The sequence below is a fragment of the Gordionus sp. m RMFG-2023 genome, chromosome 4 (genome assembly GCF_954871325.1).
Source record: "Gordionus sp. m RMFG-2023 chromosome 4, tfGorSpeb1-WG-v2, whole genome shotgun sequence".
Taxonomy (NCBI): Eukaryota; Metazoa; Nematomorpha; class Gordioida; order Chordodea; family Parachordodidae; genus Gordionus; species Gordionus sp. m RMFG-2023.
Window position 1 is genome coordinate 31,987,676 of NC_088778.1, and position 27,163 is coordinate 32,014,838.

At 30.4% G+C, this 27,163-nt stretch overlaps 2 protein-coding genes across 3 annotated transcripts; both read left to right on the forward strand.

Moving 5' to 3' along the window:
- Positions 1-212: 212 nt before the first annotated feature.
- Positions 213-17,500, forward strand: LOC135928958 (phosphoglucomutase-1-like). 2 transcript variants are annotated; one of them, XM_065465415.1, is made up of 11 exons: positions 213-521; positions 653-815; positions 6,748-6,900; positions 7,418-7,534; positions 7,605-7,813; positions 7,974-8,143; positions 8,629-8,760; positions 9,211-9,330; positions 15,218-15,389; positions 15,626-15,760; positions 17,143-17,500. In XM_065465415.1, exons 1-11 carry the CDS (start codon positions 282-284, stop codon positions 17,230-17,232), a joined length of 1,701 nt encoding a protein of 566 aa, XP_065321487.1. In that variant the 5' UTR covers positions 213-281; the 3' UTR covers positions 17,233-17,500. The 2 variants fall into 2 exon arrangements, with proteins under 2 accessions (XP_065321487.1, XP_065321488.1); XM_065465416.1 differs by lacking the exons at positions 213-521; positions 653-815 and adding an exon at positions 2,586-2,622 and having other exon boundaries at positions 17,143-17,498.
- A 3,273-nt stretch (positions 17,501-20,773) lies between these two features.
- Positions 20,774-25,555, forward strand: LOC135928838 (chymotrypsin-like protease CTRL-1). Its single transcript, XM_065465302.1, has 6 exons — positions 20,774-20,861; positions 21,389-21,528; positions 22,099-22,211; positions 22,328-22,590; positions 23,067-23,245; positions 25,406-25,555. Exons 1-6 carry the CDS (start codon positions 20,774-20,776, stop codon positions 25,553-25,555), a joined length of 933 nt encoding a protein of 310 aa, XP_065321374.1.
- The last annotated feature ends 1,608 nt before the right edge of the window (positions 25,556-27,163 follow it).

Genomic DNA, 27,163 nt, shown 5'->3' on the forward strand with positions numbered 1-27,163 from the left:
ATCGATATTTAAAAAAAAGTTTGAAATAATTCATAGTAACCGATTTTTAAATATTATAAAAACTGAATAATATAAATATAAATTAATGATAAATTATTTACAATATGAGTAAATAAATATGAAATGCAGTAAACGTAGTAACAATAATGACATATTAATGTCATCGATTGAGTTAATATGTCATTGTGTAGCAACTAAAATTCTTTTTTTATTTTATTCGAGGATTGTTTAAAAACATATGATTCGATTTATAACAAAATAACCTAATCGTGCCTTTGAACATGAAATCCCAGATTATCAAGACAAAACCATTTACTGGTCAAAAGCCAGGCACAAGTGGTCTGAGAAAGCCTGTTGATATATTTATGGAAGAGCATTACACTGAAAATTTTATACAGAGTATATTAAGTGGCGTTTTTGGAGATGATATTACAGGCAAAACATTAGTGGTAGGTGGAGATGGTAGATATTACAACAAAGAAGCCCTACAAAAAATTATTCAGATGTCTGCAGCAAATCAAGTATGCTTAAATATAAAAGAAAACAATTTATTGAAATAGTCAATAGAGATTTCATATTTCTCTTTGGTTTAACTTAGACCTCAACTATTCTGAAAATTAATTCTTAAAAAAATATGTATTTTAATAATTAGATTGAAAAGCTAATTATTGGCCAAAATGGAATATTATCAACACCAGCAGTTTCATGTGTCATAAGAAAATATCATACAGATGGTGGTATAATACTTACTGCTAGCCACAATCCTGGTGGCCCTCACAAAGATTTTGGGATTAAATTTAATACATCAAATGGAGGTTTTGTTTTTAATAAAATTATTCTTATATACATATTTTTAGAAGAGGGAGGGGGGAGTAGAATTGGTTTGACGTAGAATTAAAATTATATTATCATAATGATGAGCTCAAAACAGGGGCAAGATAAACTTAAGATCAAAGCCTATATCTGACCAAGTCCAAAAACATCTGTGGGATCTACTAGACATCCAGTCCTTGTTTGCTAACCCAATATTTTAGCCAAAAATATCACGGAAGCTTTGAGATTTCATTAATATATGTACAAAATCTTTCCTTCTACGAGGAAAATCTCTTAGGTATTTTCATGAAAATTGAACCGATTAACAACACTACCCAATAGCTAAAAATTTTCAATTGGGAGGGGGAGTGGGTCAAGAGCTTATTTTGGAGTGATCAATATAAAACAACTATGCAAATGCCAATAGGTTCACTAGGGACTTGAGCTCCCCAAAAAATTTGAATTTTTTTATACCACTAAAAAAAAGCTAAGTAAGCTTTTAAAAAAGAGGTAATTTTCAAAATACTTTTAAAAAATTTTGAGCCCCCTGAGATTGTAAAAGCCAAATACGCATAGAAAATATTTTTGATAAAATTTTTTCAAATTAATAATATTTAAATAAGAAAAGATTATTAACATTCAAAAATAACCATTTTAATACATCGATTACAGTTAAATAGCAGAGTTGTCTAGATACTACAAGTATCTAGATACTAGAAGTATCTAGACCCAGTATCTAGATATAAAAATGTGGTATCTGTATCTAGATATTATTTTAGACAATGTATCTGTATCCTGATCCATTTAAAAAGTATCTTTTAACAACTCTGTTAAATAGTGATAAGTGTTATTAAACGGTTCGATTTGAGCCGATTTTTAAAAACAGCTGACTCAATATTTCGTTCAAAAAAAAATAATGTAAGCCTGAAGATTTTGCTCACAGATGGCACAAAGGCTTACATCTGTTAGCTAAATCTCAAGACTTTGGAAATATTTTTCTGGTTAAAATGCTAAGGTAGCCGTTTCTAAAAATAGGCTCAAATCGAGAACCCTCGTCGTGATAATGATGTATGATGTTGGTCGGCATATTGCAACTTGCTAAACGAAGAACAAAAAATATTAAAATGCGATAAGATCTATTTATTTTTTAACGAAATCACGTGGTCGGCTATCACCCCTTCCCCACCCACCCATGACGGAACCACCTAGTTGGCTTTAGAAAAGGCATAGTAAATAAATCACGTGGTCTGGTTCGATCTACTACAAATATTATCCTCCCAAGGACGGAACCACCTAGTTGGTTTTAGAAAAAAAACAGTCTTTGCTGGACTCGAACTCAGTAGTATCGGAATCTGATATCCGCGCTGAACCGAATAGGTCACAGACGCTACTCGAAAATATCGAATTTATTTGTATATAATAAAGGATAAAAGTATTATTTTTATTTTATCATTTAACTAAATTTTGTCTTTTAGTTCATCATTTCTTATCAATTATCTACGCCTTACTTAAAGATGTATACTCCTATGACGAGCGCCGCCTAACATTTAAATAAATACGTGTAAACTTTAGGAGATGGGGCAAAGTATCCATATAAAATTTATTATACAATTTACTTGAGATATTTCCAGAGGCGGCGTACGCGCCACTGCGGGCCTCCATAGCTCAAAAATAAGATTTTTTTAGTGGTTCTTATCTAGGGGGTGGAAATTTGTTTAGCAAATTTTATTTCTTAAAGATGTATACTCCTATGACGAGCGCCGCCTAACATTTAAATAAATACGTGTAAACTTTAGGAGATGGGGCAAAGTATCCATATAAAATTTATTATACAATTTACTTGAGATATTTCCAGAGGCGGCGTACGCGCCACTGCGGGCCTCCATAGCTCAAAAATAAGATTTTTTTAGTGGTTCTTATCTAGGGGGTGGAAATTTGTTTAGCAAATTTTATTTTAGTCAAAATTAAAATCCCTTCCCCCCCCCCCCGTCCTCTTCCACTCACCGGAAAAAGCTAATAATTTTTATATAATAAATTAACAATTCAAAAATAAAAAATCTATTTTAATAAAAAATGTAACATAAGCCAAAGGTCTGCAACCTTAAAGATCTCCTATAGAATTTGTAGAGTAAAAAAAACCAATTTAATAGTCCCCCCCCCCCTATTCCATTCCCCTTAGCAAAAAATCTGTGCTCTAAAAATTGATTTTTTTTAAAAAAAAATAAACATCAAATTATCTAATAATATGATAAGATTAATTCCAAAATATTACAACTTATTGATGTTGGCTTGCGGAGCTATAAGCCTTATGGCCTCCTTTTATCAACTAATTTATTTAAGTTTATCTTTTTAATTATTTTTATAAATTCATATTTTGGAGAAGAAAATTTTTTTTTATTTTAATCACTATTTTACTTTTAAAAATAATTAACTGATTAATAAAAAAAATTTTGGCACTAAAAAAAATATACATTTTTTTAAAGTATGATTAAGTGTCAATTCAATCACAACTCGATATTGATTATGTATCTTCTGAGAGTTGGTGGGAGAACGAGGTCGTCTCTAAGTGTTACTCTGATGACTCTGAAACCAATTTTTTTTTAAAAAAAAATAAAAATATTTTGCCAAAATTTGAATGCTGAATAGAATTTATCGACAATTATCTCTAACCTATATCCATATTTTGCAGAGACCTTGCAAGCCCGGTTTTAAATACCCGGGCCGGACCTTATATTTTAAAACCAAATATTTTATTCGGACCGGGTCGAAAATATTTTTAAGAAAATAAAGTACCTCTACCGATCTCTGATATTTTTAACATTCAACCCATCAAAAAAAATTTTATTTTTGGGGGCTAAAATATTTTTCTAGTACATTCCACGAAATACAAAAAAATATATATGAACCAAAATTCTATTTTAAAATTTATTTTCAAAATATTCAATATTTTTATTTGAATTTCAAAAACAAAATTATTTTTATTACTTGTTATCTATATTAATTATTATTAATTTGGCGCGGAAAGCGGGAAAATTATATATGCTCTAGGAAACTAAAAAATTTACGAGCCGCTATGCACCGTTTTTTACGGTTCCACGTCGATTCAGCTAAACTTTTATCCCGAATCCTCAGCGAATACTGTTCCGCCAAGACAATATCGCGAAACCTTTATATTAAATACATTACAGCTAAAAAAATTTATCGCGAAAATTTTATGGAGAAGTCATTATCGCGAAGACAATATAGCGAAAACTATTATCGCTAAGATATTAGAGCGAATTTAATATCGCGATGCTTTTATTGGTGACCATTTTTTTTATTGAAAATTATTTATATGATCATATTAATTGAAATATATATTTTAAAAAATTTTTCTATCTTGCACAATGAAACTCAGGGCTTTTATTGATATGTTAATCATTGAGTTCATTTATTTGAACCTTGATCCTTATTGGCGAAATTGATATTCGGGTTGCGCCAATATCTTTTGTCCGTGAAGTATACTTAATATTTATAAAAAATTCGACCAATCAGTTTTGCCACTCACTAACTAATAACAGAGTTAACAAGTTTAAGTTGAAACAAGGGATTTCCCTAATTCAAATGATTTTACCATTCTTTATAGATATTATTTTTTTTTTGTAAAATTTTTTCTGTTTTACTTAAAAAATACTAATTATTAGTTCAAAAAATTTTGATAGGAATCTTAATCTAATGATATCAGAGACCTGTAGGGGTATCATTTACACGGCCCGGCTCGGATATTTTTTTTTAAAAAAAATTTTTCAGCCCGACCCCGGTTTTATATTTAAAGCCCGGCCCGGATTTTTTTTAAAATATATTATAATTTATTTTTAATGTTTATAGCTAATGATTGCGATGAAATACGGCACTGCCCGTGTACCCGGGCCGGGCCTGCAGGTCTCTGAATAATATTAAGACGCAGGCTTAAGTAGTGTTGTTAAACGGCTCGTTTCGAGCCGATTTTTAAGAACGGTTAGCTCATTACTTGATCTAGAAAATTATTATACCCATGCTCATAGAAGGAACAAAGGTCCAGACTTATATTATCGAAATCATGAGGCTTAGGCCATATTTTTCTGGCTAAAATATTGAGTTAGCCATTTTTAAAAATCGGCTCAAAACGAGCCGTTTAATAACACCAGGCTTAAGTATGAAGTTTGCCAAACTTTGGAAAATATTTTGATGCTGAAGCTTAAGCCAATATGTAACGCTTAATTACTATACAAGTAGGTTAGTTCTGCAACGTATATTTTTTTTCTCCCTTACTTGCTCAGAATTAGAACTACTTAAAGTAATTTTTACTGAATTCCCTCCAAAAAAGATGATTTTTGCTAAATTTTTTGAAATTGTAAATATAGTTTTATTGGTATTGGGTAAAATATATAAAAGTTACTATTTTATATATATTTAAATTTTTTTAAAAAAATGAACGTTATTCCTCACTAATATGAATAGAAATATCACATAAATAAGACATTATTTATATTAAAAAAAATATTCATAAATCCCCATTTTCAAAGCATTGGTCATATAACATCCAAATTATTATTTTGTTTTATAAAAATCTGATTTAAATGTTAAAAAAAAGTCCGGTTTATATATCGAAAAAATTCGATTTTTATCAAAAATCAATGATTTTAAAATAACACCCTTTGCTATATAATTTTGAACACTATTGCGTAGTATATACGCAGAAATGACCTGCACCTTTGTTTTTCAAAATGTGGGGGGGGGGGGTCCTTTTCCTATTTTGTCCCTGTCAAAAACATATAACCAAACTTTTTTTAAAAAATATATTTTCTTAGTATATTAATTATGGTATAATAATTGATGATACGTTTAATACTAACTATACGATTTATCATATTTATCAAAGACCTGCAGAGGTACCTAAGGCACGGGTCTGGACCAGACACGGCTTGGGTATTTCTTAATAACATTCTTCAGGCCCGGTCTGGCCCGGCCCAGGTATTTGAAAAGAATTTTTTAGGTCATAGCCGGGTATATTTAAAAAGGTTGCTCTGCAGGTCTCTTGTATTTATATTAGAATAATTCTTTAGTTATGGCGGGTAGATCATTTTTTTTTAAATTACGTTTATTTAAAAAAAATAAATTAATCTAACCTCGCAGTATCGCTAAAATCGCCTTAAACCTAACTAGTGTGATATTAAATCACCTAACTTTGACCAACTCCATTTTGGGGTGTTCAAGAGAATCGCCCTAAAAAACTGACTTAAACGTCCAAGTTTAGCCTCAACCAATGACATATATAATACCTAGACTGACGATTCATTCATTAAAATGCATTTTTAAGCGTCGTTAAAAGCAAATCAGCTGGACCCGCCATTTTGGTAACACATATAGTAATTATTCTCGTGTTAAAAACTACTATTAAATTGATAACTTGCTTCCTTATTATCTCGATGATCCGGTTAATTCTTTAATAAAGTTTGTATTCAGATATCGGAATAAATTAGGCTCTCGTTTTAAAATTTTAATAGTGATTAGTGTAACCAAGATGGCGTCTCCAACTGATTTGCATTGATGTACACTTTTAACAATGAATCGTCAGTCTAGGTATTATACATGTCATTGGCCTCAACTTAATGATGGAGACAATTTTTTTTAGACTAAAAACTTGGCTAAGCCATTTTAGAGCTGGCCCTAGTTAGATAGTTTAACAACACTGAACCTAATTTTTAAATACTCCCAAACGGCTTAGCCTGTCCATTTATCCGGAAATCGAAATATTCTCAATCTTCAAATCTATGCTCGATTATGCTAAAAATCTTGAACGAAAACTTATTTAGAGAGTTGGTCAAAGAGATGATTTTTAACGACATTAGAAATTCTGATGATATTGTAATACTCATTTTTTTTAAAAAAAATAAAATAATTTATAATATTTAGGACCAGCGCCGGAACAAATAACTAATGAGATTCACCTCTTCTCGGAACATATCAGGGAATACATCACTGTTCCATCCTTGAAAGTGGACCTGAGTAAATTGGGCGTCCAGAGATTTCAAGTGGATGGTCACGGGTTTACAGTCGAAGTCATAGGTTCTTCCATTATTTATTTTTTTTAAATTTTGTATTTCTTTAATTTCTTCTTTTTTTTTCTCCCTTTTCTGTACTCAATTTTTAAGTAGAAATTTTTTTTTTTACTACTGCATTACCGTCTACCTAAAGAGAAAAAAAAATCATTTAAAGGCAACCATGCTTCCATTCCCTTATATATGTTTATTCCGTACACCCGTAATAGCCATCTTACCCCCCCCCCCCCCCCACTCCCGACCGTCAAAGATCTATTGACTTTCCCCAAGTCAATGCTACTAACCCCCCCCCCCCCCCACATCTCCCATGATCATTCAGATATGTATATTGAGGTACACCTTGAGCGATTTTATTGACGCCATCAATCCGACCCCTCTTTTCTCCCCTCTTGTTAGTGGGCTTTGCCACCCCTCCTTTAAAATATATGGCGGCAAATTAATCCTACCCCCTCACCCCCCCACCCCCATTCGTATAATATAATCACTGCTTACCTTTCTATATTATTGTCGCCAATAAAATGTAGATTCTGTCAGGGATTACATCGAGATGTGCGAAAAAATATTCGACTTCGAACTCATCAAATCATTCATTGGATCAAAGGAGAAGCCTTTCACTCCATTGTTCAACGCCATGCATGGAGGTTACATTTAAAAAATAATAATATTTTCCTAATGTATCATGGATTATTATCGTTAATGGTAAAATAAAAGTGGTGGGCCCATATGTCCGGGGTATTATGGTGGATATTTTTGGCGTGCCGAAAGAACTGGCCATCAACTGCGAGCCCAAGGAAGATTTTGGCGGACACCACCCAGACCCTAACTTGACGTACGCCAGTGATATGGTAAACATCATGAAGACCCATTCTATACCCAATCACCCGCATTACGATTTTGGTGCTGCCTTCGATGGTGACGGGGTACGTCTTATATTTCCATACAATTATTGGAAAGAAAAGGGAGTCACGTGAAAGATAAATTAAATAAATTACGGAAAAATAAAATTAGGAAATAGGAATATAATTTATTTTTTGAAAAAAATTAAAATCCCTCCTCTTCCCAACTTCCTCGCTCATGTAGGATCGTAATATGATCTTGGGTGAGGACGGGCTGTTCGTGACCCCCTCGGACAGCGTCGCCATTTTGGCCGATAACCTTTCCGCGTCAATGCCTTACTTCAACTCCGCGAAAGGTGGACATCCAATCAAAGGATTGGCCAGATCTATGCCAACCTCTATGGCTCTCGACAGGTTTTTTTTTTACTCATTCGCCATATTTCATTCGTATTTTTTTGAAAAAACATTAAAATTCTTTTCTTTATTTCTTTTTTAATTCTTTTTATTTCTTCATTTTATTTTCATTCTTTTATTTATTTATTTTTTTCATTTTTTTAAAAACAATTTCCTCATTATCTAACTTAATTTTTTTTTTTTCAAAAATAAAAATGCGAGACAATTACAAGGTTTTAACAAAAATCTTCAAATGAGCAATTTGAAGAAATTTTCCCTCCAAAATTTTGAGTAAAAAAATCTTCACATTTTTTTGATCTTCAAAAGAGCAAGGATCTTTGAAGATTTTTTGAATTTTGAGCAAATGTTAAACCCTGGCAAATTATTATTTCCTCTAAACATCCAAAATAAATTAAAACTTTTATCGACGGTCCTATAAAGCCCATGTCGGTATCCGGCCAAAAGACAGGTTAGTAGAATACAGGCTCTTAATATATTTTATGTAGGGTAGCCAAAGCTTTGAACGTCCCGTTTTTCGAGGTACCCACCGGATGGAAATTTTTCGGTAATCTCATGGACAAGGGCACTCTTTCATTGTGCGGCGAGGAAAGTTTTGGAACGGGTTGCGATATTATTAGGTAATTTTATTTTGTGTTTCTTTCCTTATTCCAGTTAAATGAATTTTCTAAACTCATAATGAATGTGTAAGGTACTAAAGTTATAACATTTGCCCATCCACTCTTTATAAAAAAAACGCAAAGGAGGTGGTTCATAGATTTAACGGATAAGCGTAAGTTTAATAAGAAATGTTAAGGTAAGTAGTGTGGGGGGGGGCGTATCAACTAGGTAACAAAACAAATATGCATTTTTTTCCCCCACTTTGATTGACGTTAAACGGATGATGATGGAATAAATATGCAAAGGAATTGGTAGGGAAATAAAGGAAGGAAAGAAAGAACGGAATAAGAACTCAAGGTGCATATCTAATACTCGATTTAATGATATCGATTATCAATTTCCAACGAATAAATATCGAAAATAGCATTTAAAATCAAAATAAACCTTTAAATTTTAATATATTTATATAGGGAAAAAGATGGGTTATGGGCTTGTTTAGCCTGGCTATCTGTTCTGGCTCAAACCAAACTACCCGTTTCTCAGATACAAATGAAGCATTGGACTAAATACGGGCGCAACTTTTTCGCTAGGTATTTTTTAATTATAATAGCCGTTTGCTAAATTGATAAGGCAAAATTGTGGCGCTAAGAAACTTTAGTTCCCCGCGCATAACACAGGACCGACCATACTCGATCGACCCGTCCTGCCTGAATCTGATTAAAGTCGGTTTTATACTATTCGGTCCATTTTTCTTCGTAAAGATCAGTTTCTTACATTTTTATAGTCTATATTTTACTTATATTTAAATCCTTTTTTCTAAAAAAAATACCTTACCAGGTTAGTTTATTATTTTTATATATGTTGGAGTTAAAAAAATAATATTATAATCAGAATTGTTAACGCTCTTTTTTAAAAGTAGCTAGCTCTCGCAGCTGCTCTTACCCAAAAGGAGCTAGCTTCCGCTACCGCTACTACATTTTTAAAAGGAGCTAGCTTCCGCTGCCGCCACTACATTTTTAAAAGGTGCTAGCTCCTGCTCCAAGTAATGGAGTGCCACTCCATAACCGCTCCTTTGATTTTCATTTTTTAGAGGGTATACGAAATAAAATCTTATTTTTTTTTATCAAAAAGCTTTATTAATATTAGATTATATATCAAAATATTTATAACCTTTTATTAGCTTTTAAAAGTAATAAATTTTAAATTAGAATCTATCAAACATCCACGCCTCTCCCCTAAGACCTGTTTTGCAATACTTGCATGTGTGCCTTGACTATATGTGCAATAATGACCATGTCCCCCTTTAGAATCAACTAATATATTACATTTTATGTATGTAATATGTATATGGTTGAACTATGTCGCATCCAATTCGATGGTCTATGGCAACTCTTAATTATTCATCTGATGTGAATTTACTTAGGTTACGACTTGTTAATGCTTCCAGCCATTCATAATCACTAATGCATTCAGCATTTTTGTAATAGTTTAATATATTCAAGGGGGGTTTAATGAGAGTATTTAAAAATTTTTTTAATTAAAGGTTCAAAAATTGATTGGTGTGTTAAAATTGTGGGTAAAACAGCTTCAGGTGGAGCTAAAGATATCCAAGCTGTCAAGACCGAATTTAAAAAAGGTTATCTTTAGGAGTGATAAAAGAAGATATCATGGCGTTGTTCATCAAACGCGTTGCCAAAAATTAAGAAAGAGGTACTATAAGATTTAATGTATATAAATCTAAGCCACCCATTTTCGAAAATAATTGTGAGAAGCCCCAGTTAAAATCTTCCATGTTGGAAAAACTGCTTATAGGTGAACCAAGAAAATTAATTTCACTTTCCTTAATGATTTTAAACCCCTGTTGAGGACTTTTGAATTTAAAAAGCATATTTCAGATTTAGCATTATTTTAAGTAAGACTTATGTTTAGAGAATTCTGCTCTATATAATCTATCTTTGCTGAAATATTTTTAGAAGATCCGCAGATGGTGTCATCATCCAGATACCATATGATTATGTCTAAGTTAAGATAGTTTTTAAAGAATGAATTAGGTTATATATGCCTAAGCTTTTGATGAACAACGCCATGATATCTCCTTTTATCACTCCTAAAGATAACCTTTTAAATTCTGCCTTAACAGCTTAGATATCTTTAGCTCTACCTGAAGTTGTTTTACCCACAGTTTTAACACATCAATATATTTGAACCTTTAAATAAAAAATTTTTTTTTAAATACTCTCATCAAACCCCCCTTTAGAATACATTCAACTATTACAAAATGCTAATTGTATTGGTGATTATGAATGGTTGGAAAACATTACCAAGTCGTAACCTAGATAACCTTTTATCAGATGAACAATCAAGAGTTGCCATAGGCCACCGAATTGGATGTAATATGGTTCAACCAAATACATGCATCAAATTTAAAATATTAGTTGATTCCAAAGGGAGACATAGTGGTAAATTGTATATATAGCAAGGCACATTAGCAAGACACGCAGCGATTAATTCAGTAATTAGCCCTTCTCTTATGTGGGTCCGAATACCAAACATCCTGGATCCTGCTAATTTATCATTAGATGATGGCCTGAGGCCAGAGAGTTTCACTTCTGTGCCTTGGTCTTTAGGTAAATCCTTAATTTGGGACTTTACATGCGTTCTCCTCATTTCCAAAAAAAAATGTAAATTCTGTCAATTAAATATTCGAAATTAACAAATTATATTATTTTGTCAATCGTTATCTCTTTCCCTTGGACACAATGTCATGCGAAACTTTAAAATTTTAAAAAAATATATAGGCGGCAAAATAAGAGCCCTTAACATCAGAAACCCAAAGAATTTTTTTTTTTTTAAAAAAACAAAATATAAAAATTACCATTTAAAAAATATATAATTATTCATGTTTTTTGGGAGGAAATTGCAGTCTCACCTCCGTTTTTTATAGAATGAGTTTTTTATAAAATATTTTTAAGGAATTATATGTGTATCATATCATATCATTTCAGGAAGGAGAAAAAAAAATTATTTCACATTCAATCGTTAACATTTAAAATTATCTTCTTTTTTATGTCAGATAAATGCAAATTTTATCGTTTTAATGATTTATTCTGGTTAAATCATCCAAGGAAAGTACATTTCTTATAGGCCTTTCAACAATTTATATGGTTTATCCAAATTACGCCAATTTCAGGAACGAAGTATAAATTACATACAATAATAGCCCCTTCCCACACAGACCTTTATATAATATTTTTATTTAAATCAGAGGTCTGCAGGTCTAACCCTAAGCTCGAGTACGGCCGTGCCATGGTTTAATTTTTTTTTTAAATATATACCTGGGCCAAGCCTATAATTCCTTTCTTAAAAATATCCGGGTCGGGCCGAATATTTTAAATCTCAATAAATATTATACATTTGTTTAAAAAAATTCAGGCCGGGTAACCGAATACTCCTTATTTTAATAGGGACCCCGCTAGTAGTATGGATCCTGATGTCGACGCATCCACGTGGGCCCTAGGTAGCCAAAGATAACGTAGAGTAGACAGGAAGCTTCTAGGATAATAAGTGCTATTATCCCCGAACACCAACCTCTTAAATTGTCAGATATCCTTAATTCCGATCATGATGATAGTTTGAGGATTGTGGTTCAGGGATAATAAATGTAATTTATTTCAAAAAAAAGGCAAACGGTACCCTCTGCAGGTGTCCGATTTAGATACATAAAATATTTAAAAGATTTTAGCTTTTAAATAATATTTCAACAATTAATGTGAATTTGTCACATATTTATTACGCCAATTTTTACGATTGACTAATGATTAAAATGCCATTATCTTCCTATACCCTTGATCGGTTCAACTTGAAAATTTTTGCGCGTTTATTAATTAATTCTGCTGCTATTCATAAAAAAAAATACCGATTTGATTTTATGACCATTTTCGGGTTTTTGACATTTAAAAACAATATTTAACGTTATATATCTTTAAAAGGCCTACAGGTTATATAAAAGAAATTTAAATGACCGATATTTTTGCCCAAAATGCCCCATTTTCTTTTACCTTTAGAGGCCCGCATCTCGGTCGCTGTTTGGGAGGCTAAAATTTTATTCCCCCCCCCCTTAGCTATAATATATGCAAAATATAGTGTAAAAATTTCAGAAAAAACTGAAGGGGGTCGGTTAGAAATCCATGTCGATTTGTCATGGAATTCACCATATTTATATATGTGTTTATTTCTCTACACCTCTAATTAATTTTAACCACTCTTCCAATTTTTTTTTTTTAAACTCTTCCAGCAAAGTAGGGGATATAACTGTGTTATGTATAAAAGTTTAAATAAATTACAAGTTAGACAGACAACCCGTCAAAGAATGATGGTAATTCGGAAGCTTCCACTTTATTTTTACGGTGAGTGCATCCGAAATTTGCTCTTTTCTTGTGAGGATTGATCCAGAAAATTTAACACTATTTGTATGAATAGGTTGATCCATAAAATTTGACACTATTTGTATGAAGAGGTTGGTTGATTCAAATTTTCCATTATTTTAATCAAAATATACTGTAGTGAAGTATAATATTTATTATCTTCAAAATTAGTGTTGTTTAAAGGTCGCTCGTTTTTGAACCGATTTTTAAAAAGGGCTAACTCAAAATTTCATCCAGTAAAAATATTACGCAACCTTGAAGATTTTTCTCGTAGAAGGAACTTTGTAGACATATTATTATCGAAATCTCGAGACTTGGGCAATATCACTTCTGGCTAAAATACTACTGAGTTAGCCTTTTTAAAAAATCGGCTCAAAATGAGCCGTTAAACTAGTGTTAAACTATCTTATCTTTAGTCAACTATAAAACAGCTTAGCCATATTTTTATCCAGATACATTCTAATTAATCTTCAAGTTGAGGCTCACTTATAAGCTTAATTTAATTTTATAGTTTAAAAGCTTGACTAAAACACTATAGAGGCAAAGTTAGGTAATTTAACAACACTACGTTTAACAACACTATCTTTCAATTATGAAAATATTTGTGTAATAACTATTTTTCTAACATATCGATTTTCATAAATAACTCGAAAAAGTGTCATTTTTATGCAAAACCTTAAATAAATCTTTCTTGGCTACGTTTTTTTAAATATAAATTTAGTATTTGCAATTTACGATCCCCCCCCCCCTCTCCAAAAAAAATAACTTTACTGCTAAGGCTAGAGTTTTGCGTACACTATCTTCCAATTGCCATCGTATAAAAGCACTTCACCTTGCAAAATTAGACTAAAACTTAATATTCATAATCGAAAAATTTGACTAGAAAAAAACTTTGAGCCAATTTGTCGACCTCGACTATAAAATTATTAATTTTATTACATTTATTTTATTGTAAAGTTTTGTTAAAACATAAAACATTAATTCTTACTTACCTAATTTTTTTTTTAAAAAAAATAAATATATATACAAAATATTAGATTTTTGCGCCAGCCAGGCGCTCAAAATAAACCAATAAAAAAAAATTAAAATAAATTAATAATCAAAATATAAATTAAATTAGAGACGACTAATTTGGGCGCTAAAGTTTTTAGCCGATTTCCTTAAGACCCTATATAGTCTTTGTCGGAAAAACTAGACTAATTAACCGCACTACTTATATGGGACAAAAAAATTTTTTTTTGAGAGATGTACGAAATGGATAACTTAAAATTAAGTATATTCAAAACTTCGTTAAAATATTTCAGTCAAAATAAGGGAAAATTTATTGAATTCAAAGTGTCTCATCAAAATAAAGATTGATTTCTTATTTATAGTTCATTATAAAATAATAATATGTAAATTTCTATCATGTCATACACTGGGGAGACATCCCACAATTAAGTGGGCACTCCACCACCCTATAGAGGGCGTCTCTAGTGCAGTGAATTTGCATTCACTATTTGGCAGTAATTTACCCTACTGTCAGGGCCCGTTTAATTTAAGAGAACTTACGGTATCTTGTGGATAAAGCTGGTATCCACTAAATTGATAAAGATATATCTTAATAGTAGGGTAAGAATTAGAAATAACTAATAATGATATAGGTAATATAGAAGTGTAGACTAAAAGGAAAAAAAATTATATGTAAATTTCTATCCCCCATCATCAAATAAAAGCAGAAAATTTAGAATAACCTGCCATTCTTATTCGTGACATATGTTTGGCATGTGGAATCCATAGTGATTTGGAATTTCTTTTATTTTAATCATTTAACTGAGTGGGAGAAAATTTGAAAAATCTGGTTGAACCAGAATCGTATTCTAGCATGCGTAGAGTAGAAAACAATTTTGCCGTAAACTTGTGGAATTACTTTTTATGATATTGAGTAAAAAATTTTAAATATAAATAAGAGGAACACCCGAAATCTCTTGGCGCCAAAATTTGTGCGAAATATATGGACGACACTATATATAGCATTATAATAATTTCCTTGAATCCTTTTTTTTAAAATAAGATACGATTACGAAAATTGCGATAGCGAATCCTGCCACAAAATGATGGAACAGTATGAAAAGGTTATAACCGACCCCGGTTTCGTGGGTAAAACCATAGCGGCCAAAAAGGTTACTTTGAGCGATAATTTTTCTTACAAGGACATGACCGATGGTACGATCACGGCTCGTCAGGTATTGAAAAATTTTTTTTTTTAAAAAAAACCTTGTCTCTTTATTTTTCCTCTTTTTTCTTCTATTTATTTCTTTTATAAATCTTTCTTTTATAGCTTTTATTTATTTTTTTTCTTTTCTAAGTTTTTTAAAAGAATGCTAAGAAGAAGATTAAGCGAGGCTATGTGGTTATACACTGAATAAACATATTTTTGGGAAATATATATTCATATGTGCGAAAAAAAAACTAAAACAAGGGTTTGCGCGTGATTTTCGATGACGGGTCCAGAATCATTCTGAGGCTGAGTGGAACCGGAAGTACCGGTGCCACTGTTAGGCTTTACGTGGAATCCTACGTTAACGACAAATCAAAATATCACGTGGATGCTCAAGTTAGTAATAATTTATCCTAGCTCTGTACAAATGGCCATATTTTTTTTAAAAAAAGAAGTTTTGCCTCGATCTTAAACGATCGTGATGTTATTTAACGTTTTTTTCCGGAGTTCTCATATGTCGTTTATTTTTAAAAAGTCTTGACCCAACCCTAAGAGCTTGTTTTCTTCTTTTTTTTTCCCAATGCATCGTATATTATAAACGGATTTTCCATGGAGATTATAGTTGGGAAATTTCTATTTTTATTTTGCTATTCAAGAATATACAAAGAAATTTATTTTTGTTATAAGCTAATTCGGCAATAAGATATTTTCATATTTATTAATGGTTAGTAAATTAGAAATAGAATCATAATCGTGCTTAATCCTTTATATCACACCATTTGGTTTGGCTTAAAATAAATGTGCCTTCAAAATCATATTTAAAAAAAAAGAATAATTCATGCAAATCATAAAATATAGACCCCCCTTTTGGGAGGAGGGTGGGCTATAAGAGTTATACCACTATGACAGTATGTATAAATAAAAACGATTTTGAATTTTTATTAGGTGACATCACATGCCATGCCATACATTTCCACTCAGAACGGACAAAGATGTTGAGGTGCCATTCAGTTATGACACGTTTCCCATCTAACTGATAAGACGCCTTTCCCTTCCTAGTAGTGTTGTTAAACGGCTCGTTTTGAACCGATTTTTAAAAACGGCTAGCTCAATATTTCATTCAGAATAATTATTACGCAAGCCCTGAAGATTTTGTTTGTAGAAGGAACAAAGGTTTGGACATCTATTAAGAAAATCTCGATATTTAGGCAAAATTTTTCTGGCGTTAATATTGAGTTCACTACTTCCTAGGTTTATTTAAGCTGTGCCCCCATCTACAGAACATCACATCCTTTTTTTTTTACCCCACAAGGGACATCAAATAATAACGATAAGTAGGATCCACAACAGTGACATTTATCGTTAATGTGTTATTTTTTCAACTTTAAATCATTTTCTTGACTTGAGCGCGTTTTTTTTATATCTCTTTGATAACGGTTAGGAAAAAAAATTGAAATTTAATAATTTTTACCCTGTTTATGAATTATGGGCAAAGAACTAATCCGACGATCAAATGACGAAAAATGGTTATTCGTTTTTTTATCAAATAATATATTATTATAAAAATAGAAAAATAAACATTTGTAACCCCTTTCCCCCCATACCTTAAAAAAGTTATACCCGTTTGTACCGCTATGAATATCGAAACTGATTTTCGAACGCAACCGCTATAACCGCTGTGATATAAAGGGTTGACCCGGAAAATAAGGGACATTAAAAAAATTACCGCGACAGCGGTCTTAATCCTTTTTCGTTTAACCTTTTGTTTTTTTTTGCAGGAAGCTCTCAAACCTCTGGTTCAAGCAGCCTTGGAGTTGTCACAGTTGAAACAATTTACTGGACGGGACAAGCCAGATGTCATTACGTAAGATGCACCCTTATCCAATAATATTCGCGATTTCTGTTATTATTTTTTTCATCCGCTGTCCGTAGACCTGAACTTAGATAGAATTTAACTATACTGATTATATTGCGTTTGAATTATACTCTATTTATACCCATTTTCGCATTAGTTCATTTTTTTAATTAATCGTTTTCTTTATAAGCAGTAAAGCACAAAACCCAGATAATATCATGTTTATGGCAATAATAATGTATATAAATATTTAAAATCTATTATAAATTTGCAATTGAGAATCATTTCTTAATGCCCGCAATTAAAGAATAATCATATATATATAATATCTTTTCTTCGTAATTGTAAAAAAAAAAAAAACAATATGACTTATATTATTTAAATAAATTCCTTATGGTTTTGATGTTAAAGTCATATTATACAAATTATTTTGGATATTCAATATTAGAAAAATTGAAAATTTATTTAATATATTAAAAATTATAATAGTAAAATTAAATATATATTATGTATACGAATTTTAATTGGAAATAGATTGTATATTACAAATTGTTTATTTATCGCACAAATTAAAATATTTTTTTAGAGAAAAATCTAAATGCAAATAAAATCGACTGTATTATAGTGTTCTTTCTGGCCTTTTATTTGAATATATGATGAGACACAAATTTTGGAATAAAATAATCAAAAAAAATGATGAATAATTAATATCTATTTAATTTTTGTTTTATGAATAATTTTATCTTTTTTGACATTTTTACATAACCTTTTTTTTTTCTATAAAATTTAATCTTTATCTTATCAATATCTTTTATGAAATTAAATTTTTTTTAATGGACAATTTTATTTTTGATATTAATAAAAAAAATCATCTAAGAAGCTGAAATTTCCGAAAAATATATAGATAATTTATTATAATATATTAAACGCATCGTTGTGATAATTGATTTATTAACAAACAGGTAAGGTCTTGCCCTGTAAATTGTTATATCACTCTATTAGTCAGTATTCGGGATGATAATGCTTCTAAAGTCGTCGATATTGGGGAGAATTCGTCTGTGTAGAATATTGAATTATAATATTTCTTTATACTAAGATGTGTAACTTTTTTTTATTAAGATATTAAACTTCTATGATAAATTTCTATTTTTCTCTCAATTAATATGTATATATATATATATATATATATATATTATCATATAAATTACGTTTAATATATTCAATTTACATTATATCAAAGTTTAATTTAATATATCACACGATCGCCTTTAACAGTCATTATCTAAAATGGAAAATTATATTAAGGCTTTAAAAAATAAAAAAAATAAGTCGTTACGAATATGTAACATGATTGATACTAAGGATTAAAAATGAAGAATTAATGAAATAAAATGTTTAATTAATAATAAATATATATATACATATATATTAAGTAATTTTATGTATATACATGGTGTATTTGTCATTATGATTCATAATTTTGGCAGGTGAAGGTTGTATTTAATATCTGGGATTTTATAATCCTTTGCAAATATAGGTTAGTCTGCTAAAAATATAAATATAATAAGGTATATTTTATCCTATTTTTCTAAGAACGTTCCAGAGCCTCGAGCGAACCACTTTTTAGCCGGAACAGAAACGCAAATTCTGTTATTCCAGGTCCCTTCTTTAAAGGAATAACAATTAATCATTATTTTTATTTTAATCGTTTATAATAATTATGTACATAATGTGTATATATTATAATTTTAACAAATAAAAGTCTACACCAAGTGGAATTGTGAACATTTCCCTTGACGAAAGCGATGATTCACTAGATGAGAGGTTGGAAATTCCCTTTTTCAACGGAATGCCCGTGTTATGGGCATATCTCACCCTTTTTCTTCAAAACGACTAACCGATAGGCTAAAAAAAGGGGCCCAATACTTCAAGGAGTTAAGTCCATTTTCGGCGCTCAGTTTTGAGGCGCGAACCAAGTAAGACGAGACGATGTTCAAATTTGGTACACCTATTTCTTTTAACAATGCAAACTAACCCAAGCTCAGCGTCCTCAGAAGATGGAAAAAAATTGGAGGCAACTTGCCCCAGATTGATTTTCCCTTACTCCTTTCCAAAAAAAACACATTTAAAAAAAATTGACACGATATTTTTCCCCCAAACATAGGATCCACCCAAAAGTGTTAAATCGTCAAAATGCATAAAATAAAATATTTTAATTCAAAACATGTCTAAACTGATTCTAAAAACGTTCTGACAGAGGAACTTTGTCAGGGAAAAAATGTAAAGTGAATATTCTGAAACTAATTTACCACTTATAAACTTTTTCGTACAGCTCCAAAAAACATCTGATTAAATAACAATCATTTAACGTAGAATATTCTAATCTTCGATATTCGATTTCTGTTTTAATTAACTCGCGTTGTTTAGTTCTTAACCTGATTAGCAAAATTAACTCAAAATTTATTTAGTTACTTTTTAATAAAAAAATAAATAAATAAAATGATTCATTTTGCCTAATCAGATTTTTATTAACTAGACTGACGATGCATTCATAATAATGCATTTCAAAGCGTCATTGAATGCAGATCAGCTGAACCCGCCATTTTGATAGCCCATAAAGTAATTATTCTCATGTTAATAGCTACTATTAAATTGATAACTTGCTTCCTCATTATCTCGATGATCAAGAAATTCTTTAATAAAGTTTGCGTCAGACATAGGGAATAAATTGGCCTCTCGTTTTAAATTTTTAATAATGATATATGGATAATCAAAATGGCGTCCCCAGCTGTTTTCATTGATGTACACTATTAATGAACGCATATTCATTATAGGTATTATTATATGTTATTGGGAGAGGGTAATAATCTCATTTTGTGGACTTTTCTCCCGGGCAAACTTATCTTTGTCTTTTAAAATAAATAATGGGCAATATTAACCTAATAGACTTATATAAATTTAGTTTTAAGGGTGCGCTTTTGGTTCAACTTATTACTAAACAGCTGGCTACATAATTTCGGCTAAATTACGTTAAATAGTTAAAGAAGAGAGGAAAAAAACTAATAAAACAAAAAAAACAAACAATAAAACGAGAAAAAAACTACTTCACCAAACACTTAAAACAAACTACATTGTCCTAGTTTAAACTCTGTTTAGTAAAAATATCGAACGGGTAGTGCCTAATTTCTTCTTTTTTTTTGACTGAATTTTAAAAGATTTGTAGTTTTTAGTAACTTTGATTTATATATTTTTTTTGGGAGGATAGATAGGAAGAAGGTCATTCATTTTTTATATATTTGTTTAAGGGGGTTATAGATGATATTAAAAAACCTCTTCTTTATTTATTTTCCCTAAAAATGTGCCTTAAATTTTGATAAAATATCCTTTTAAAAGCTCTATATATAAAAAGAAAAAAAATTTAAAAAAAATTAAACAGGCCAAAATTTAATTTTAGAATATACTTTTGATAATTTATATAAATATTAGATTTATATATTATTTATTTTTTTAAAAATAGGAAGTTAACTATTAGATATTAAGCTTATACTTTTAAAATGCGTATAAAAGTTACGATATACACTATCTTTCAGTTGGCAACCTTATTGATATACTATAACGAAAATGTTATTCCAGCCGTTCTAGGTATAATATTGATTTTAGTTATATATATATGTCGTATGTGGATATGGAATCTGAGGGAGATTTAGAAAATTTTAAAATCAGATTTAAACAGAAATGTATTCTAGCATGTGTAAGAGTATTTACCCTATAAATTTCAGCCAATTTCGGCCATAAACATTTTGGTATTTTTTTTAATTTATATGAAAAATCCATTATAAAAATTATTATAAATTAGGAGTATAGTTTCTAAAGTTCATTGTATAATTGTTTGACACATGCCGAAATACAATTCCTGTAAAATCAGATTTTTCAAAATCTAAAAATCTCTCTTAGTAAATGATTAATCAAGAGATTCCGAATCCCCACGGATTACATATCCCCTTTCGATATACATATTTATATTTTAAATAAAACATATTGTAAATAACATTATATAAGAACAATAAAAATATTCCATTTTTTTTGGGCGTATAATAAATTATAGAAATCGTAGGGCTTTTTTTTAAAACCCTTAAAAAAATTTCAACTCTCCTTCTTTGATATCGTAGGATCATGCCCGGAAACTAAGGATAATCAGGATAAAACTTGCGGAAGGAGTCTTAGGAGACCCCTGAATCCTAGATGCCATCTTATATATCAACATATCGTCAAGGGACTAGTGTCACGTGCTGATTCCTGGCCTTGGATGGTAAAATAAATTAATAACTTTATTTTATATCACTCAGCATCGATGTGTAATCTTTTCCGGTATTGTGTTATTTTTGCAAACTTTGAATCATTCATTTTAAAAATAGGATTTCACCCCGAATATATTCTACCAGATTTTGAAATGCCCATCTTTATGAATTTCGGACAATTTTGCCGTTAACCTTTGAGTCATTTATTATTAATATAAAAAAATAATGTATGGAAAATATGATATAAATTATATTAGGCTTAATGATTTATGAAAAAATTGTCTGAAATTTATTAGTGTTAGGTATTCCAAACAAACATGACGGCATAAGCCCGCTCAAAAAAATGATTTTAGAGTTGAACAAAAAATAACACATTGTAGCTAACATATATATTAACTAATGGAATATGACAAAGTATTTAAAATTTTCGATAAGTGGCTAACAACGCCCTAATCATGTAAAATGAGCGTAATTCGCAGAGGTCGAATTTCGCCGCGGAAATTCGCGCTAACTGTCAAGGCGGGGTTTATTTGATCAAATACATTTAAAAAAATTTTATTCTGAAAATAAAATGGAAAAAGGTAACGATCATAACCATTTCCTGGCATAATGGCAGTTACTATAAAGGACTGTGTGGTGGGGTTATAATCAGCCCATTTTATGTATTAACCGCTGCCCATTGTTTCGATAAAAAGTAACATTTCGCATTTTATTTTCTATTATATCGAACCCTTTTACCTTTCGTCATCTCTCCACTATTCTTTCCTTTTATAATTTTGAATTACCATCTGATTATACGATTACATTTAGTCCCAAGTTTGACGGCGTGACCGTCAGAAGCGAGCGCCGTATAACGAATGACAAATTCAAGACAAAGAGCGTTTACAATTACACTAGACATCCTTTATACGCGAAAAGATTACCCAATCACGATTTGGCTCTGATAAGGATCCACGAGGAATTCCAAATTGCGGAAGATCACTCCATCAACAGAGTCTGTTTGCCTAGCACTAAAGATGAAAGCGTATACGCCAATTCCAACTGTTATGTTATGGGATGGGGGCAATACGAAGGTGAAAGAATGTTAGATTTCGTTTATTTTTACAAAAAAAAAAAAACTAATTTATATAGAATATTATTTAATATTTTTGTTTTAAAAACTGGTTATTTAAATTATAATCCCTGCCTCCACCCCCACCCGCCTAAAATGCTAATTACAATTTACAATGAAATCACCCATATTAGTTACTATGTTGTTAATTTTGAAAAATTAATTTAAAATATAATTAAACTATTATTATATCTCATTTAACAACACACAAATTGGCCATTTTTCTGAGCGTTCGAACGCTTTTTTTTGTATATTTCACAGAGAACTGCAGATAATCATTAGCGCGGCACAACCCGACCCGGGTTTCATTCTCAAGCCCGAATCCGGGTCGAGTTTAGGACCGGTCCTGCAGGCCTCTGATATTCCATTATGGGGTGATATCAATTTAAATTATTTGGAAATATTTATTTTACTTTATTTTTATTTATTTTGCAAAAGCGACTAAGGCAGAAACATCGGTCACCCTAAGGGAAACGTGCATGAAGTACGTGGACAGGGGAAAATGCTCCGAGATCGAAACTCTTAGTAAAAATATGAAGAATATTATCAAGAGGTCGCCCATATTTTGCGGAATGCCCGTTAATGATCAGGACGGCTTTAACGGTCTTTGCGGTGAAGTAAAGAAAAACAATTTTTTTTCCGTCTGACTTTTAGAGAAACAAGAGATGAGTTTAGTTTTTTTATTTTTTGACACAAGTTTATATTATTTATTTATCTTTATTCAGTGTTGTTGGAAAGGTATTTTATAATTAAAATGTAACTGGTTACATTTCCAGTTACTTTGTAAATTTCTATTAATGAATATTCAAATTTTAAAGTATTAGGCAAACGGATTCGTGAAAAAAACCGACCAGTTTAAGGAATCCATTTTCTTACGACAAAAGACTTACTACCGCCATTATTCGCTCTAACTATCTAAGTTTTAGCTCTTTATATTTTATTCTTTCCTTCTCTTTCATAGTTTCCATTTTATTTTATTTCCCTTATCCTTTTCGAAAATTCTATTTCTTATATTTGTTTCCACCTTTACAAATTTTATCTTAGAAAAAACAAATTATATTTATATGCGCTTATTACCTTTTGATAACATATTATATCAGCAAGAGATCTGTAAATGTAGTCACGGCCCGGATAAAAAATTCGGGCCGGGTCGGGTTGGGCTTTGGAATTTTTTTAAAAATATATCTAAATTTATCAATGTTATGTTGAATTTTTTATGTAAAATATAAATATTTGATTTTATTTACAAAAACCTAGACGCCATATAACATATATCTTTTATTTTGAGTAATTATAAAGATTAATTTCTATATTTAAATAAATTAGGGCCGTTTTCTTTCTTTCTTTCTTTCTTTCTTTCTTTCTTTCTTTCTTTCTTTCTTTCTTTCTTTCTTTCTTTCTTTCTTTCTTTCTTTCTTTCCTTCTTGGGCCTAAAAAATTAAGCTCTATGCAGATCACTATTATCAGCTACTATCAAATAAGGTAACCCAACGACCGTTAAATTTTTTTTTGATGTTTTTATAATGCAAAATAGATTTTGTTGTTATCTAACAAGCTTTAAATCGAAGGGAATTGAAAATTTTACAAATTTAAAGAAAGAATCAATTTCACCTAAAAAAAAATACTATTAAACAATATATTATTTTTAAAATGTTGCTTATATTTACCATTTTTTTGTTACATTTTTTAAAATTATTTTGTAATTACTAAATTTTGTTTAGTTATCCTTTTTAAATTAGCTATAAATAGATTTTTTTAAATTAAATAAATTTTAGTATTTTTATATTAAAAATTAAAAATTAATGATCAACAAAAATCAAAAAAAATCTTTCAACTATTAAATAAGGTTTGTTTTTTTTAAAAAAAACGGTGTATTCAATTTAAGTGTTTTTTTTAAAAAAAAAACGATTCTCCTGAAAATATTTTGCACAGCCTTGGATTGTAAATCTAACAAACAAAAGATACAGTAAATCGAAGATCTGTAGGATGCAAGCACATCCTTCAACTAGTCCCGGAACGGGCCAAAAATTAGCGAGATTTTTTATTCTGACTGGAGTAAAAAGAAATTATAAAATACGGAGCTTATGTGAGACCGGAGCCATTTTGATATTTTATATTTGTAAATTATATCAATTAATCAGTTGGAAAATCAAATGTAGAGCGTAGTTCATCTTTAGCTCCTATTGCGCAGATTTATCAATCGGAAATTTGCAGAAGAACCTATTTCTAGGTTCTGAACCTGTATTTTTTTTTATAAAAATCCGCTACAATTTTGTCAATTTATATTTTCTAACCGGGTAGGCTCTCGGTTTTTAAATGGTTTACGGGTTAAATTGAAAACATATGGCATTCATTTTGGTTCTTTGGGGTTTTGTTTGTGGGCGTTCTAGGTCTGCGAAATATATATATCGAATGATAGATTTATGAATTTCCTAACATACCCTATTCAAACCCCCTATCTTTAACAACGCCAAATCCATATCCTCTAAGAAAATTAAAATAAAGCTAATTTTTCATATTGTGAATCATTTCATATATTTGCATACGATACACTATTCGAATACATGGAAATGGATTATCGGGTTTAGCATACCACAACAAATAATTGAGCACCCCCCCCTCCAAAAAAATGATATTATTTAATTAAAGGAAGAAAGAAAAAAAAAGAAAGAAAGAAAGAAAAAAAAGAAAGAAAGAAAAAGAAAGAAAAAAGAAAGAAAGAAAGAAAGAAAGAAAAAAAAAGAAAGAATATTAATAAATATAAAAATATTTTATAGGGTGATTCTGGAGGTCCAATGGTTTGTGAAAAAAATCATACCTACACTCTATATGGAATCATATCGAAAGGGATCTCGGACATTTGCATCTTTTGTGATGTTAGGCGAAATTTGGATTGGATTACATCATCCACATTGGCACAGGGTTAAAGAAAATTGTTAGCGTAAAAGTGGAACTAAATGATTAGAAATGTCAAAAATTAAAAAAAAAATATGTCATTCATCACTCATTATATTCTGAACCACAATTCGCGGAGTTATTTAATAAATCGCATGTTGTAACATAGCATTAAGAGTTAATATATTATAATAGAATTCATATTTGTAAGTATATTTTTTGATTTTTTATCTGAAGTTCAATTTTTGAAATTTTTGTAATTATATTAAATTTTATAAGAGAAAAAATTATGTAATTTGGTTATCATGACTAATTATATTTAAATAAATATTGATTATTGAAATTATATTTATGTATATTGGTTATAAGTAACTCCCCTCCAAAAAAATATTAAATAAGGATCGAAATATATTATAAATTACCTTTCAAATATATTTCATATACATTTTATATAAGACAGATCCTTATCACCATCCAATCATTCATTTTTTGAAACCGCTCCTAGTCTAATCCAATCAAAATCATCTTCGTTTTTTATTAGACCATTGAAAAAATGTACTATTTCAAACTAAAAAATAAAAATAATATATAGGCACCGATGAATAATAAACAAACAAAATAATTTAAAATTTAATGTTTCCAGGTTCGAAAATAGATCTCGATTTCAAGATCCGAAACCGACTGTACCATAAAATGTTTATCCGGTAAACTGGTACCCGATTTCGGGTCGGTTAGTGCGTTTAATTATTAACAACATTTCCTGAGGTGATTTACTTTTGGTGACCAATTACGAGACCCAGGACAGTTATACCGAAATACATTATTGACGATGCTGTATATCGGCCCTTTGGAGGTCAGGGATGGATTGGAGTTGCTGTGGTCTCGCGTGATAAATATTCCTAGCGGTATTATTCCCATGGGAGAAATTCGCCCTAATACTTCCCACTTCCGTTTTTTGCCTGGGGCTAATGATAACACGATATAGATCACGTGTTATATTTTATTATATAAGAGATTAATGCGCGCGCACATAAAATTTTCAATATTTCACAATATAAAATTAGACTTATTACAAACGTATTAAATATCGGAATTGCAATTTGGAAGAAATTTTTTTTGTTGCGACTATAGGCCTTATGCCCTCGACAAATTCTGTAGATAGAAACCCTAAAATCCCTGCTTCCCAACCTTATAGGATTTTTTATCTTATGCTTATCATTTTTCCCCTCTTGAGACAAAATGATCCATTAGATCTTATGGTCAGTCCTTCACTGTTGGGTGGGAGTATCATTAAAAAAAAGTAAAATAATATCATTTATTTAGATTTATTACTAAAATAAATGAATGGTATGCATGATATATATATATACATATATTATTCGGATGAAGATGTATTAAACGTTCCTTCCTTTTTTTTCTCGTCGGCTAGAATCTATTCTTAGGAGGCTAATATTTGATTCATAAATTCAAGGTTCTGAACCCGATAGAAGAACACTTCAAGGATTAGAATCGAATCCTGTTCAAAGGCAAAAAAAAATGTGGGATCGGATTAAAAATATTTTTTCACAGACCCGGGATCGCTTTTCTAGGTCCGGTTTGAAGCCCTGAATATATGTGAATTGTAATCTGTATATTTTTTA